Consider the following 17,114-nt stretch of genomic DNA (forward strand, 5'->3'; position numbering starts at 1 on the left):
GGTAGGGATAATTAGTGTCAGAATTAATAGGAAGGTTGGCATGTAGGTCATGTCAGATCTCCGCCTCATAAAAATTTGGGGCAGATGATGCTGATGATGGTGACTTTTCTTCTCGGTTGTGCTGCTGGAGGAGGTTAGATAAGGCATCCAGATAATCTTTTACACACATGTGAACCAGATTTGATCTGATTTTTAAAGTAGATGATTGTTGAGTTGCAATTTGGAAAATGAGGCATTGTCAAAGAGAAAGGAGTCCTGATGATGCAGTGGGGTAAGAGTTGGGCTGATCTCTGTAAGTTCAGTGATTCAAACCCACCAGCCCCACTGCTGGAGAAAGATGAGGCAGTATTCTTTCATAAAGATGTACAGCCTCAGCAATATTATGGGTCAGTTCTATTCTGTCTGAGAGAGTTGCTATAAAAAAGAGTCAACTCAATGGCAGTGGGCAAATTAAGGAGACAAAAAGGGAGGTGTAGTGCTCCAGGCATTTTCAAGGCCCTATGATAGGTAAGGGAATGAAGCAAGCCACTGTGGCTCAAGCCAAGAGAGTCAAAGGTAGATTACTAAGTATGGGTGGCAGGTATGGTGCACATAACTCAGGACTTCATAAGCTTTGCTATAGTTTTTAGACTTTTATCATGTGGTCACTGGGAGACATGGGAATATTTAGACAATAGGTATCACATGATCTAGTTTTTTTTTTTTTAAACATCATTGGCAATTAGGACCATAGGGGCACAATGATAAAAAGGAAAATATTTATAGGGCTACAGCAGTATCCTGGCAAAAGATGGTGAAGGCTTAAAAGAGAGAGGCAGTGATAAAGAGACTCGTATAAGGAAGAGTTCAGGATGTGCTTTGGAAGTAGAGTCTACAGGACCTGGTGATTTAAGTTTAGCTAGCACAGTAGCTATGCATCAGCATAGACTTGATGGGAGTGAGTTGGGTTTTTGTTTTTAGCACAGGAGCGACACAAGGTCAATTATATTCCCATCAAGATGGACTAATGGCATTTAGGAAATTTCCCCTTCATCACTGACAAAGATTCAAAGCTCCCAGTGGTGTGAACGATCAATAGTATTTTCTGTGGCCCAATGAGCATGCTCAAACCTAAGTTCCCCAGCCCTCTCCCAGCGGGTGAGTAGTGGCTTGGAATCCTCACCGTTTCCTGGGCAACGCCATTGTGGGGCTGTGTGGGCGGGGAGGGGTAACTAAGGGCAACTGCCAGAAGAGAACTCGGGAAGAGAGGGAGAGTCAGAGGAGAAAATGGGCAACGCGTGCTGTAGCCCCAGCCACCATGGGTGTTCGAGGGCCTAGCTCGAGGCGACAGCTGAGGGCGGGAGGGACAGGAGCGCGCGCCTGTGATTGGTGGGCTGGAGATACTTGGGCCGTTGTGATTGGGCGCAGCCAGGACCAAGGGCAGCATTTTGAACCGCCTAGGGTTCTGGGTAGCAAAGGCCTTGGAAGGATCTTAACTGAAAGGGGGAGGGGAAAGTCGCCAACAAACGGCTGAGCTCACAATCTGGGCAGACACCAGACGGGGTGTCCCCTCCCCCCACCATGGAGAGAGCAAGGCCTGAGCCACTCCCTTCGCAGCGCCAACTGCCGAGGGCGACCCTGCCACGCCCGTTGCGCCCCACTCCATCCTTGCTGCCCGTTGAGGGGACCTCCTTTCGGGCAGCAGCCGTCGAGGCTCCTCCGTCGCCACCCACCTCGTGCGAGGCCGCCATTGCGACCTTGGCCTCGTCGTGTTGCGGGGAGGCCCCAGCATCGGGCATACAGCCCGTGGCACGGCGGCTGCTGCAGGTGAAACGGGACCAAGTGTTTTTGCTGCCTCCAGGGTCACCACTGACCCAGGCCCGAGAGGAAGCAGTTGCCGCCCCTTCCGCGCAGGCGCGACTTCTGCAGTTGAGGCCAGAGCTGCTGCTTCTGCCTCCGCCACCGCCCGCGTCCGATGGCGCCCCCTGCAGGCCGGACGCGCACCTAGCGCAGCCCCGAGCGCTGCACGTCAAGGCTGAGAAGCAGGAGTCCAGACTGGGCTTGGAATCGTCGGTGGGGCCCCGGAGAGCCGTCGAGACCGGTCCCAGGGTTTCTAGAGTGGCCAAAGCGGAAGGACCCGGGCCAGCCCTCGACAGCCGCCGAGGGGAAGAGAAAAAGGTCAAGTTGGAGGCAAAGGAGGTCATGAAGGACCTAGGGATTGGTGGTGAAGGCAAAAGCCTGGTGACTCTCCGTGAAGGAGTCATCAAAACCGAGGAGCCCGAGAGACTCCGTGAGGACTGCAGGCTCAGTGCAGAGCCCGAGCCCAGTGACTTGATGCACGGCAGCAAGGAGGTCATCCTAGCCCAGCCGGCCAGTGCCTTTGGCCCCCACCAACAAGACCTCAGGATCCCTTTGACCCTCCACACCGTCCTCCCTGGGGCCCGGATTCAGTTTCAGGGACCTCCTCCGTCAGAGCTGATACGCTTGACCAAGGTCCCCCTGACCTCAGTGCCTATTAAAATGCAGTCCTTACTGGAGCCTTCCGTAAAAATTGAAACTAAAGATGTCCCGCTCACGGTGCTTCCCTCAGATGCAGGTATTGGACGGCAGGGCCTTCTGGTTTTCCCATCTTCGTCTGTGTTGCCCCATAGCTGTCGTGTCAGCAGTTCAGAAGTCTAAAACCTAGACAACTAAACTCCTGGAATGGATACTTTTCAGGGCAAAGGCTGCATCGGTATCACTTCTAACTGACGTACCTAAAACACTGAGTATGCAGGGCTGGGATCTGACTGAGTATATAAACAAAAATGGAAATATTCTTGCTAAATAACACAAAGCCTTAGGTATATATGATACAACGACTGCATAGTAAAATAGTGCCTTAGTGTAGCTTAGAACTTGTATCAAGAAACAGGAAAGTTAATACTAATTAATTATAGGGGTTATTCATATCTAAATTGAACAATAATCATTTTCCTAGGAGAACAGAACTTGATTAAATACAGTACTTTAATATTTTTTAAAGCCCCAAAGTTAGATATTGAACATAAAGTTGCTATAAAATTAGCTGGAAAAAATGTTTTAAAAGAACTGACTATAGTTACAGGAGTAACAACTACAAATAGATTTTTATTCCCGTCCAGTCTTTTCTAAGATGTTCTTAGCTAATTCTTATTTTTAGATTAGTTCAGACAGAACTAATTTACAGTGCCAGTGAATACCTTGGAAAGTCATAATAATCGACAGTTCCTATTTAATTAGCTTTTGTATCGTGTTTGGTCTTGTTTGATAGTTTATAGTTCTTTCCATTCCTTTGCTTTTGTCTTTGGTTTTTAAACTTTTTCATTTTCTAAAGGAAAGAATGGGAATGCGTGCATTATACTAAGGTCATTCTTTGCACTATAACCAAAATTATGTATCCAGTAACTACAATCAGGAGCCCAGGTAGTGCAATGGTAAACATTTTCAGCTGCTAACTGGAAAGTCAGTGGTTCAAATCTCCCAGCCACTCAAAAGGAGACATAAGTAGTATCTGCTCCCATACAGATTTGCAGCTGTGCTCTGTTCTACAGGCTCCCTATGTACCAGAGTCATAATCAACAACAGCAATGAGAACTTGATAATGAACATAGACTATAGGAAGTTTACAGACAATTTTTTTTGATGAATTGCATAAAAGATGGGAATTTAGCCACCTTATTGTAAATTCAGCAGCCTCTGTGACTCTAAACAAGTCATGTTTATTAATTTTTGTATTTTTTCCCTATTAGCACATGAGCCCCTCCTTGACAGGAGCTTCATCCTCACGGTGAACTACAACTAAGATAGTAAAATATTGTGCATATTTTTGCTAGAGTGGCATGTGAGTGAGTTTCTTTAGGCATTTAGGGAGCCCTGGAGGCTCAGTGTTGGGCTAACAAAAGGGTCAACAGTTTGAATTCACCAAAGACTCTGTGGGAGAAAGATGAGGAAGTCTACTTCCATAAAGATTGATAGCCTAGGAAACCCCAGGAAGAAGTTCTACTCTGTCCTGTGGAGTGGCTATGAGTTGGAATGGCTTCCTCTACAGCCATAGGTGGGTTAACTATATACTAGGGAACCCTGGTGGCTCAGTGGTTAAGCTTTAGGTTGCTAACTTAAAGGTCAGTGAGTGGTTCAAGCTCTCAGCCAGACAGACATATAAAGATTATGGCATTGGAAGACTTTGGGGGCAGTTTTACTCTGTTCTACAGGGTCACTAGGAGTCAGAATTGACAGCTGTTGGTTGAGTGGGGTTTACCTCATGCTAGGATTATAGCCATGGATAAAGCCATGGTTCCTGTGCCATAGAAATAGAATATTTTTAGTGGGAAGTAAATAAAATGCTCATCATTTTTCAAGGTATTCTTACAACTTAAAGAAAAAGTAATCCAGCAGTGTACTGTGTCTTTGTCCAGTGCATTATTCTCTTTGAGAAAAAGGAGTCATTCTAAGCTACAGGAATTCTGGAATATTGGCAGTTCTCTTAAGATACTTTAAAAATAAACATGGATGGACATGCAGGTCACTCTAAGATTGTGTGTGAGTGTGCCACATTAATTTAGTCTCTTAATTTTTGTCATGTAGGAATACCAGATACTCCCTTCAGTAAGGACAGAAATGGTCATGTGAAGCGACCCATGAACGCATTCATGGTTTGGGCAAGGATCCACCGGCCAGCACTAGCCAAGGCTAACCCAGCAGCCAACAATGCAGAAATCAGTGTCCAGCTCGGGTTAGAGTGGAACAAACTTAGTGAAGAACAAAAGAAACCCTATTATGATGAAGCACAAAAGATTAAAGAAAAGCACAGAGAGGAATTTCCTGGTAAAATAAACAAAGCCTTTTCCTAACTTCTTATAAATTAGTGTATTTTGGTAAGGATTAGGTTGAGATTGAAAAGCAAAACACATCCTTTTCCCTCTATTCTGATGTATGCATAACGAGATGTATGACTAACATTATAGTCATGATTGGATCAGTACTGAATATAAGTTTTCATAACTTAACAACAAACTATCCGGTCTCATATTTTATCTATTTATCTATTTATTTATTTATTTTTCTGGTCTCATATTTATCAACTCATATGAACGAATACAGTAATGCTGTGGTTTTGATTTAAATTTAGAGAGATCTAAATGTAGTTAAGATAAAGTTCCAGAGTTTTTGCTCAACTCTACTTTCTGAGTTTCTGCTTTTACAGAATTAAGGCAATACATCTGAGTGTTACATTGTTCATTTGGGTGGCTGAGGAAAGCTGAAATTTATTTCTAAGTCATAATTTTTCAAGAATTCTCAAAAATTTGGTGTTAAAATCATAGCAATAGAAAAAAAACCCTGCAGTACACCCTAAAAGATAATGAGAATGCAGGAATCATCACACTCCATTTAATAATGCATAGTTATCAGAACACAGTCCTGCCTTCTGATTGATATTTTATCCTCATTATGACGTAGTTTTGAATGAGTCTAATTCCTATGCACCAGGGAGGACACTGAGATTATTCAACTTGGGTAAATAAAATGTACAGTATATGGCCAAAATGACTGTGAATGGCGGGACAATAAGGAACATATTCCCCTGAAATATGACCGTAAAGGTTCCAAGGAAGAGCAGAAGCAGCAGCTCAGGGAACCAGGGAATATTCTGGTTATACAGTGGTGATGGCTGCCCTTGTTCCATTCTTCTGATCTTGAAAGACAATTAATTGTAAACTTGGAAACTGCCAACTCTAAAAAAGTGACTTAACCAGTTAAGAAAATTATTGACATATAATCCACATACTATATAATTCCATAGTTTAAATATTAAAAAGTTGTTCAGTCATCACCACAATAAATTTTAGAACATTTTCTTCAATCTTGTATTCTTTATTATTAGCTCCTTGTTACTCAGAAAACTCCCCTGCTATTGCCCTAAGAACCTATCACTACAATTACTTTATAGATTTGCCTAACCTAGAGTTCACGTAAAGAAAATTATACCAAAAAAGAAACCCAACAACAAAAACAAAAAAACATCAACCCAAACTAAAACAGAAAATAATACTTTTTGAGTCCAGCATAAAAACATTAGTGATGAGTCATTAGTGACCATTAATTGCATTGTAAGATATAGATATAAGGAAACAGGAGATGAGTAATGTCTTAGGAAGGCATTATTTCATGGGTAGAGCAAAGGCTTTTAGCTTCAAGCGTAATGGAGCTCGTTGATTTTACTACAGATTCAATATGTGTCTTGGAATATAAGAAAATTGGCCCTGCTTTCTTTTGAATTGCGGATTACAGTATTGGAAGTAGGCACTATATGGTTATGTATGTGGCAGTGTGCAGTGAAGGGAGTCATTCATAGAAATTTCTGTGCATGATTGGAGCTGGAAAATATACCTTAGACCAATGCTGTCTTCTTTTTCTTCTCCTTCTTCTTCTTTTTTCAAAAGAATAATAAAGTTGAAGTACTTTGGATTTTAATGTGAAGTGAATTATTTAGAAGGAGTCTACATGTTTTAATTAAAAGTAGTTTATCTTCTTCTATAGGTTGGGTTTATCAGCCTCGCCCAGGGAAGCGGAAACGCTTCCCTCTAAGTGTTTCCAGCGTATTTTCTGGTACCACACAGAACATCATCTCAACAAATCCTACAACAATTTATCCTTATCGGTCACCTACCTACTCTGTGGTTATTCCCAGCCTACAGAATGCCATCACTCATCCAGTTGGTGAGTTAGCTTTATTATAGACTTATGCTTTTTTAATAGTTGTCTGGAATTTTACTTCTGATGTTGAAATGTTGCTTCTGTTAGACATAAGAATTTAAAGCAATAATGTTTTTTTTTTTAAATAAAAGACTATAGAGAAAGTGAGAAAATTAAATTGGACAAGGAAAAGTTTCAGTAGACATAAAGTCCTTGCTTTGCAAGACTAGGAGTTATTTTATGTACGAAGCCTCTGACCTTTTAAGCAAATCAGGATGAGCCCATAGATTAGGCAGATAATGTTGGAAATGACTGACCTAATTCAATAGGAAGTAGGCATGTATTTTTACTATCAACCCCAAAGGACTGGCCAATAGGTGTCAGATGCAGCACCCACATCCTGGGACTTAGGAAAAATGACTGACCTGTTAGGCTCATTCTTTTCCTGTTCTAGAAAAACAATGAAGCAAATCTATTTTCTATCAACTATTTCTTTGGTTCACTACATTGTCTTTTCTGAACTCTCTATTTTATAGCATCCATCCATGTTTGTTGTTTTTAAGAGCCTGAATTGAGAAGCTAACACTCTAACAATGTGTTAGAGTACTATCCATCATTGGTTTGTTATTTCTAAACCTATTTTAAACAACTCAAAAATGAAAACAAACTGATTGCTGTCAGGCCAGTTCCAACTCATGTTAACCCCATGTGTTACAGTGTAGAACGGCTCTATAGGGCTTTCTTCAGCAAAATCTTTAGGAAAACCAGTTATCAGCCACTTCTTCCTGTACACTGCTTCCTGGATTCATGCCACCAATGTGTAGCTCAGTTCAAGTACAAACCATTGGTACCACATAGGGAGTTCTGAGGGCACAATGTTAGGCTGCTGACCCAAAGGTTGGTGGTTCAAATCCACCAACTATTGTGCAGGAGAAAAGATGAGGCTTTTGTAAAGATTTGCAGCTTCAGAAAGCCTAGGAGCAGTTCTACTCTGTCCGATCTCATTCACTGCCGTTCAATCAATTCTGATTCATAGTGACCCTCTAGAACAGTGGTTCTCCACTTTCCTAATGCCAGGACCCTTTAATGCAATTCCTCATGTTGTGGTGACCCCAACTATAAAATTATTTTCATTGCTATTTCATAACTGTAATTTTGTTAGTTATGAATCATAATGTAAATATCTGATATGCAGGATGTATTTTCATTGTTACAAATGGAACATAATTAAAGTATAGTGGTTAATCACAAAAAACAATATGAAATTATATATTGTGAAATATTTATTTCCTTTATAAAAAAATGAAATTTTATCTTGAAGCATGGTGTAGCATGGGTAACAGTCATCACACCTCGTATGTGGGCGCATCTGCATGTTGGCTGACCCGCCTGGAGATGGATAGAGGAGTGGTGTCTCAGTTCCTAAGACCATATGTGTTTTCCGATGGTCTTAGGCGACCCCTATGAAAGGGTCATTCGACCTCCAAAGGGGTCACAACCCACAGGTTGAGAACCGCTGCTCTAGAACATGGCAAAACTGCACCTGTTGGTTTCTGAGATGGTAATTCTTCCTGAACCCACTGCTGATGCGTCTATTCCCCCTTCTAATGACCCTATAGGATAGAGTCCCTGTAAGCGGAAACGACTCAACAGTCGTGAATTTTAGGACCTTCGTTATCCCTGCGTTGTTGGTTGTCCAGTGTCATCGAGTCAGTTCCAACTCACTCTACCTCCTTGTTGTTGTTAGGTGCTGTTAAGTTGGTTCTGACTCATCGCAGCCCTGAGTTGGAATGAAGCACCACCCAGTCCTGTGTCATCATCACAATTGTCCTTGTGTTTGAGTCCATGGTTGCACTCAGTGTGTTAATCCATCTTCTCAAAGGTCTTCCTATTTTTACTGCCCCTCTCCTTATTAAGCACGATGTCCTTTTCCAGGGACTGGTCTCTTCTGATAACATGTTCAGATTTCTTGAAATAATGTTTTGCCCTTATCATTTCTAAGGAACATACTGGTTGTCCTTCTAAGATAGATTTGTTTGTTTGTTTTGCAGTCCATGGTACCTTCAATATTCTTCACCAGGAACATGATTAAAACACATAGATTCTTCTTTGGTCTTCCATATTCAGTGTCCAACTTTCACATATATGGAGAGTAATTGAAAATACCATGGCTTGGATCAGGTGCACCTTAGTTCTCAAAGTAACATCTTGGTTTTTTTTTTTCAACACTTTAAAGTAATCTTGTATAGCAGATTTTACCAGTATAATGTGATGTTTGTTCTCTTGACTGCTGTTTCCATGAGTATTGATTGTGGATCCAAGCAAGGAAAAATCCTTGGCAACGTCAACCTTTTCTCCATTTATAATGTTACCTATTGGTCCAGTTCTGAGGATCTGGTTTTCCTTACAGTTGTTGTCGATACTAAGGCTGCAGTCCTTGATCTTTATCAGCAAGTGCTTCAAGTCCGCCTCACTTTCAGCCAGCCAGGCTCTGTCATCTGCATATTTCGCCTTCCTCCAATTCTGCTGCCACATCCCTCCCACCCCAATAAAACCCATCTCCTCAGATTATTTGCTCAACACACAGATTGAGTAAGTATGGTGACACTATACAACCCTACTGCATACCTTTCATGATTTAAATTCATGCAGTTTTCCTTGTTCAAGTCACACAACGGCCTCTTGATTCATGTACAAGTTCTATATGAGCAGAATGAAGACTGCAGGAAATGAAATATTCTGGAATTCTCATTTTTCTCAAGGTTATACATAGTTTGTTATGATCTACATACTTGAGTACTTTGCATAGTCAATAAAATACAAGTAAACATCTTTCTGGTGTTCTCTGTTTGGAGCCAAAATCCATCTGACATCTTCAGTGATATCCCTTGTTCCACATCCTCTTCTGAATCAGGCCCGAACCTCTAGACAGATCCCTGTCAAATGTACTATTGCAACTCTTGTTGGATGATCTTCAGCCAAATTTTACTTGCATGTGATATCAATGATATTGTTTTTTAGTTTGAGCATTCTTTTGGGTCACCTTTCTTTGGCATGCATACAAAAATAGCCAAGTAGCGGTCTTCCACATTTCCTGATATAGATGAGTGAGTGATTTTTTCTTTCTTTCTTGACTTTTCATGACCTTTTGACTGCTCATGTATGCTATTCTTGACGTCCTCCCAGCTCTTAGCGGAAAAAGCATTGTGCTTCAAGATTGATTCTGAGATGTCCTTCTGGACAATGAATGCCAACTCGTTCTTCTTGACTGTGTTATTTCTGATATAGTAAATCACATGATTTTCTGATTCAAAATAACCAATCCCAGTTCATTTCTCACTAATGCAGCTTTTACTCTCACTTTTGCAGCTGTTTACTTTGGGTGGGGTCCTATCAACAAATGAAGATCCCAAAGGCTCCACTCCCACAGGCTTTACCCCACTCATGTCACCATAACGGACTCCACTCTAAAAACCCAGTTCCTTCTCAGTCACATTTTGTGCGCCTTCGAACTCAAGGGGCCCGTGCTCTGGCACCATCTCTGATAATGTTTTGCTTCCATTCATAACTCTTTCAGTATCTGACAGTGTTTCAAACGTATGCATTTTCAGGGCCACTTACTCTGAAGTGGGCAACCGATTCCTCCTTCATTGTCCTAAGGTCTGGAAGCTTGTTGAAATCTCTTCTCTTTGGGTGACCCTGCTGGCTTTTGAAATACCATTGACATAGCTTCCAGCCTCACAGCAACACACAAACCACCACAGTATGACACTGTGACTTACTTGTGGTGGAGTGATGCAGTCTTTTGAGCTGTCTTTCGTTTGTTCATCTTAGCTATCAGTGATTAACCAGGTTCTGAACTAGATATGAATAGCCCTGGTGGTGTAGTGGTTACAGGTTGGGCTGTGATCCTCAAGGTCCACAGTTTGAAACTACCAGTCTCTCCAATGGAGAAAGATGGGGCATTCGACTCCTGTAAGGGAGTACAGTCTCAGAAATCCACAGGGCAAGTTCTACCCTATCCTATAGGGTCACTGTGAGTCAGAATTGACTTGATGACTGAGTTTGGTTTTAGTTTGGTACTAGAGACTAGGGATAAAATAGTTCCTGTTCTCAAGCTCCCTGTTTGGGGGTGGGGGTGGGGTGCTAGACATGCAAATAATTCCAAAGATTTACTCTGTTTCATGATGAGTTTGACTGATTTATACCTTACTGATGGAACATGAGGGAGAGAAATAACTTTTGCTTGATAAATCAGGAAAGATCCTGTTAAGGTTTGTGCCTCTCACATGGGAGGGCTAGTCTATGTAACCTCATTAGCAGAACCAAGCCAGTTTCATTTAGATTTGACTTCTGTTTGCCTCAACTTCACTGGGTCAGAGGCCGTCCAGAAACAGATGAAGAAATCCCTTAATTCCCTACTAGGGTTAGATGAGGCATTATCTGCTTCATCTAGAGAGAGGGAAGGAGGACAAAGTATTACCAGAGAAAGGCCCAGAGAAGATTCCCATTTCCTTCAGCTTCTATCAGATATTTTCAACCATAGAGTTTATTCTTAGACTATCTTCTTTCTTAATAGGAACCTAACTGCATTAGCCTAAACTGGGTTATGACTCTATCATTGTAGCTTCAATCTGTATTTCTTCACAAGTGTTTAGTTAAATTTTAGCTACATGTGTCATTTGGATAAGGTACCATCTCAATCAGCAATCTTGTGGCTTTCAGCAACAGACAAATTGAACATTATTTTTTCACTGACCTTTAAAAGTTGTGCTTACATTCATCATGCCTACTGCAGTATTATTCCTGTTATATCTGTCAGAAATTGTTGACATGTGACAGGTCCCATTCTCAGTTTGGACTACTTATAAATTCACATTGAATGCAATCCAGGGAAATTCTTTTATTTTTTAGGGTTTTTTAAATTAGAGAATTAAATGTTATCTGGAATTTTGCTTAATATAGAAAAATACACCAAAACCTTTTTAATGATCTGTATCACTACCCAGAAGGCCTTACTAATATTAAAAATAAAATTGTCTTTAGATAATATATCACTTAGGTATAAAACGGAAAGCTAGTTTTTCTTCCTGCTTTGTTCCACTCCTTCATGTCTGCACCTTAAAAATGTACTGCCAGTAGTTTTATACTGTTCCTTTGAGAAACACACTTACTCTAGCATTTGTGTACTTGTTCTTTAGTCACTCAACCAATTCATAAGTCTACTCACCTATTTGTTTTCCAAAAATTACTTGTTGATGGCCTATTTTATGCAGGTGACTTAAACCCAATGGGACGATTCTGCTCCACTCTACTAGTTCTCTGTCAGTCAGAATTGACTTGGCACCAAGAGGGATATTGGGCCAGGCAGAATTTTGTGCCCTGGGGATTTGTCCGTGATCAAAACATGATACTTATGATACTTGTAGTCTAGTTGAGAAAGGGAAATATATAAATAAATACATAAATGAGATAAGACCAGTTTGTTGTAAATATTATAAACAAATAGAGTAATAATAAATAGGGAAATAAATGGAATAATTGGATGTAGGGAAGCTATTAGATAAGGTAGATAGTGGAGACCTTTGTACCATTTATTAAATTCTACTAACAAAGAAAAACATGGTGTGACTCAAATAATGCCTGATCCATTCTATCTTATTTCTAAAGGTGAAACGACACCTGCCACCCAGCTACCTACACCTGCAGTCCAGCGCCCAAGCCCCATCACACTTTTCCAGCCCAGTGTCTCCAGTACTGCCCAGGTGGCCGTCCAGACTCCAAGCCTGCCCCTCCGCTCAGCAGTCCCAGCCCAGCGTTTTGCTGGGCCCTCCCAAACAGACTCTCATCGGCTGCAGTCTGAAGCCAGTCGGTCTGTGAAGAGACCCACCCCTGTCTCTCTGGAGAGTACCCCGAGGATTCCAACCAGTGCAAGTACTGCCCATGTCAGATTTGCAGCCTCCACCATCCAGCCGCCCAAGGAGTATCCTAGTGTTTCCACTTGTCCCAGAAGTGTTCCAATTCCTCAAACTCCGCCCATTCCACATTCGCATGTCTACCAACCCTCTCCCCTGGGCCACCCAGCCACACTGTTTGGGACATCACCGCGATTCTCTTTTCATCACCCCTACTTCTTACCTGGACCTCACTACTTCCCATCAAGGTAAAAAAAATGAACAACCTTTACTCTTTTTCTCTGGAAATACAAATATGATTTTTATTTTTTTTAAATCCCCCAAGGCTTCTCTTTTTCACAGAGAAGACTTTTCAGTAAAATTTAGATAAGAGGCTGAATAGTTAACTTGAATAAATGTAGTGGGTCAGATGAAGACTGTAATGTGCTAGAGAGAGTACCTGTCCCATCTCAATGGCACTACTACATAGCCCCAGACAACTGTTGCCACCCAAGAACACGTGCGCAAATGCTTTCAGATGTGATTTTTCATGCTGGGCAGCTATAAGGGGTCTGGAGATCATCTCCTCAAATGTCCTTATTGTATGGAGCTGTGATTCTCAAGCCTTGATGTGCATATGAATTGCTTAGGATCTAGTGAGGATGCAGATTCTGATCAGTTCATCTCTATTAATGTGTAGTAGACCTGATGGTTCGGCATTTCTCAGAAGTTCCCAGTGGGTGCCGGTCCTCCTGGGTCATGAGCTGTGCTTGAAGAGCAAGGGCGTTGAGAAGGGCCTTGGCTCTAAGGGAGGTTAACAAATCTAACGTTGTGCTCCCTCTCAGTGCTTTTCTTAGCAGACCAGAACACTTCCCATGGAAATTTTCAGTAAAGGAATTGCTTTTCATGAGGAGTACCAAGGGAAAACAAACTTGCCACTTTTCATTTTGGAGGGGGTAACAGTTAGCTTGAAAGTGTCCTGCTGAGTGATATTGATCTCAACTTTTCAATTGCCGTTGAATCTATAGACAGAGGCGTCCTGTGTTGAGATTAGAGTATTAAATGTGTAGGCTAAATAAATCTTCTATTTTTACTTATTTGGAAATGAAAACTACTCCCCACCCATCCCTCAAAGGAAAGGGATATATCGATGTGATTTATAATAGGGTCTCAAGCCTTTATTTCAGAGTTGGAAGGAAATGAGGTGAAGGAATCTGCTCAGCAGGACAGGTGATACTGCTGTCTGGTTCCTTGGCGTTTTCACTGTTCGTGCTAGTAGTGGCACCACTCTGAGGGTGCACCGGGTGACCCTCTCTGAAGGAGGGACACAGAGATGACTACCTATATAATTTCTTGCAGTGTTTCAGCAGAAAATTAATTTTTTAAATAAAAATATCCTCAAAATTAATCATAACAAAACATTTTTGTAAGACCAGTTTACATGTCATTATACTTACAACATATGAATATGATTTTTGTGCGCTCCGCTCAGTGCTGGCATTACTGCCCAATTGGAATGATGCTTTGAATCATGTGGTCTCGTCGGCTTGCTTTAAAGCATGTGCCGTTGTTTCATTGCTGCTAACGTTTATACAGTCACTGGTTTTGTCAAGCTTCAGCTGTGTTAGATACAATATTGTGGTAATTAGTATTTGTGATCCTATATAAATAATTTTTGAAGCATAAAGTAGTAATTAAAGAACAAGAAGACAAATTAAGGCTTCTACTTCCCCACTAACCATCTTGTAACTAATGTTGTAATTCAGTGTAGAAAGATTTTACAGACAATTTTGTTGTTAGCATTCCTAAAGTCTAAGAAATATTATGCTAGAGCAGCTTATCACTATATTTGCCATCAATTAAAATGGATTATAAACATTACTAAGGATTCTGTATGATCTGGCGTGGCATGAGGTCCATGGGAGTGAGGCGTGATACCATGAGTTGCCCCGCTGCATGACACCAACCATTGTGACACTATTGGTTTCTGTTTTTCTTTAGTGACTTTCAGTTTTTAAGTTCAAGGGGCCAAACCTCAAAAGAACCCTGAATCTAGAGATGGATGGATCTATCCTCACTTGTATTTGCTAGGATCTAGAATTTTGTATTATAATTTTAGAAATTTTATAGTATTTTTTATAGCTAGGAAGAGTGCTAAGAACATTCAATAAATGAATTAGACTCATGAAGACTTGACTTGAATTCGGACCTTAAAAACTACAAACTGAAATGATGGAAATGTTCTTATCCATGTCACAAAATTCATTTATAATACAGGGAAACCAAACCAAACCGACTGCTATTGAGTTGGTTGTGAAATCATAGTGACCCCATGAGACAGAATCTTTATGAAACAGACTGCTTCATCTGTTTCCCGTAAAGTGTCTGCTAGTTTCCAACCGGCAACCTTTGGGTTTTTATCACAACACTTAACCACCTGTGGGGTTAACCACTAGGGCTTCTTTCAGGGAAGGTTTAAATAGTTTACGGTCAGGAAAGAGTGTGTTCTACCATAGCACTCTAGTTGTGATTTTGTTTATTATTAGTACTTCTAGTGTTTTGAGAGTGAGGCATTTCTATTTGTGATATGCATAGCAATTCTGTGACCTGGGTATAATACCCTCTGTTTTCTGAGATAAAGAAAGGGAGACATGAACAAGTAACTGGCAGAGCGAGGATGAAGATTTAGCCTTGCCTGGTTTTGAATTTCATGTTTGTTTCTCACTGCATCAGCCACTATCAACACAGCAGCTCCTCTTGATCAGTGGCTGTTAGTTGCTAACAAAGAATCATGGAAAATGCATGTACTTTTCAAGAAAAGCTCATGCATTCAAGTGGACTTTGGGGTAGGTAATATGTACTTACATATTACTGTTATTGCTAGATATCTTTGAGCCTGTTCCAACTCATAGCATCCCCATATCTACAGCATAAGGAAGCACTCTCCAGTCGTGTGTCATCCTCATAATCGTTTTTTAAGTCCATTATTATAGCCCCTGCATTATTCCAATAAGTGGATCTTCTTTGTTATAAGTGACTATTTTACCAAGCATGATGTCATACTCCAGGAGGTGGTCTCTCCTGACAACATGTCCAAAGCATGTGATGAGACAGCGTCTTAGCATCCTTGTTTCTGTAGCGCATTCTTCTTCTGAGACAGATTTGTCTGTTCTTCTGGCAATCCTTGGTATATTTATTATTCTTTCTCAGTGTCATAATTTTAATGCATCAGCACTTGTTTGATTTTCCTTGTTCATTGCCAGCTTCCAATGCATCTGAGGTGATTGAAAATACCTAAGTCATGGACATCTCAGTCTTCAAAGTAACATCTTTGCTCTTCAACAATTTAGGTATTGTGCAGCAGATTTGGCCAGTGTGAAATATCCTTTTATTTCTTGACTGCTGCTCCCATGGGCATTCAACGTGGACCCGAGTCAAAATGACATCCTTGACATCGTCCATCATTTCTGGATTTATCATGATGTTGTTGATTGGTCCAGTTCTGAGGATTTTTGTTGTCTTTGCATTGAGTTGTAATCCACACTGAGAGCTGTATTCTTTGAACTTTTTTGTAGATGCTTCGAGTCTTCTTCACTTTCAGCAAGCAAGATTGTATGAACTGCCACCGCTGGTTGTTAACAAGTCATCCTCCAATCCTAAAGCTACATTCTTCTTCATATGTTGTCTAGATTCTCAGATGATTTGTTCATCATACAACCCTGATGCATACCTTTTCTGAATGTAAACTGTGCAATTGTTTTCTCTTGTTCATATTGTTCTTTTCAAAAGACTGCTTCTTCATGTGTGCAGGTTTTGCATGAGTATAATCAAATGTTCTGGAATACCCATTCTTCACCATGTTATCCTTAAACTGCCATGATCTACACAGCCTTTTCACAGTCGATCAGCTAAGGTACATCTGACATTGGCATTGATAATCCTCATGCCACATCCTCTTCTGAATACAGCTTGAATTTCTGGCAACTCCATGTCAAGTTAATGCTGCAGCTGCTTCTGTATCTTCTGCAAACTTTTACTTGCATATGATATTGTTCAATAATTTCTGTATTTTGTTGGGTTGCTTTTTTTTTAGAATGGGCACAAATATTCATCTTTTCTAGTCAGTCAAGTAATTGCCTTCCAAATTTCGTGGCATATATGAATAAGTGCTTCCAGTGTTAACAATCCGTTGTTGAAGTACCTCAATTGGCATTTTGTCAATTCCTAGAGCTTGGTTTTGGGCCAATATCTTGGACTTCTTCCTTCAATAGTATTGGTTCTTGATCTTATATCCTCCTAAAAATGGTTGAACATTGACTCACATAGTATGTCATTTATAAGCAGTCAGCTACATGGAGTTCTCCAAAGCAGGAATGCAAGTCTTATCAATAATACTACTGTCCCACGGATTTTCTGGTTTCTATCTGTATGTGTCTGATGATCATTTCCCTAAAGAAATGGATAATGTTTATTTAAGTATTTTTCAGTAAAACCTAGTGTAGCTAAATGACAAAATTAATTAAATTA

The 17,114-nt window shown here is 40.8% G+C and overlaps 1 protein-coding gene across 1 annotated transcript in view; it reads left to right on the forward strand.

Annotated features, from left to right (window-relative positions):
* Positions 1–1,560: 1,560 nt before the first annotated feature.
* The window catches only part of SOX30 (SRY-box transcription factor 30), a 46,177-nt gene continuing 30,623 nt past the window's right edge, over positions 1,561–17,114 (forward strand). The window contains exons 1-4 of the mRNA XM_004696755.2: positions 1,561–2,575; positions 4,585–4,824; positions 6,538–6,717; positions 12,364–12,856. Coding sequence (XP_004696812.1) covers positions 1,561–2,575; positions 4,585–4,824; positions 6,538–6,717; positions 12,364–12,856 — 1,928 coding nt within the window. The remainder of the gene's footprint in view (positions 2,576–4,584; positions 4,825–6,537; positions 6,718–12,363; positions 12,857–17,114) is intronic.

The sequence above is a fragment of the Echinops telfairi genome, unplaced genomic scaffold (assembly GCF_000313985.2).
Source record: "Echinops telfairi isolate 266 unplaced genomic scaffold, ASM31398v2 ScPeMD7_7469;HRSCAF=8507_0, whole genome shotgun sequence".
Taxonomy (NCBI): Eukaryota; Metazoa; Chordata; class Mammalia; order Afrosoricida; family Tenrecidae; genus Echinops; species Echinops telfairi.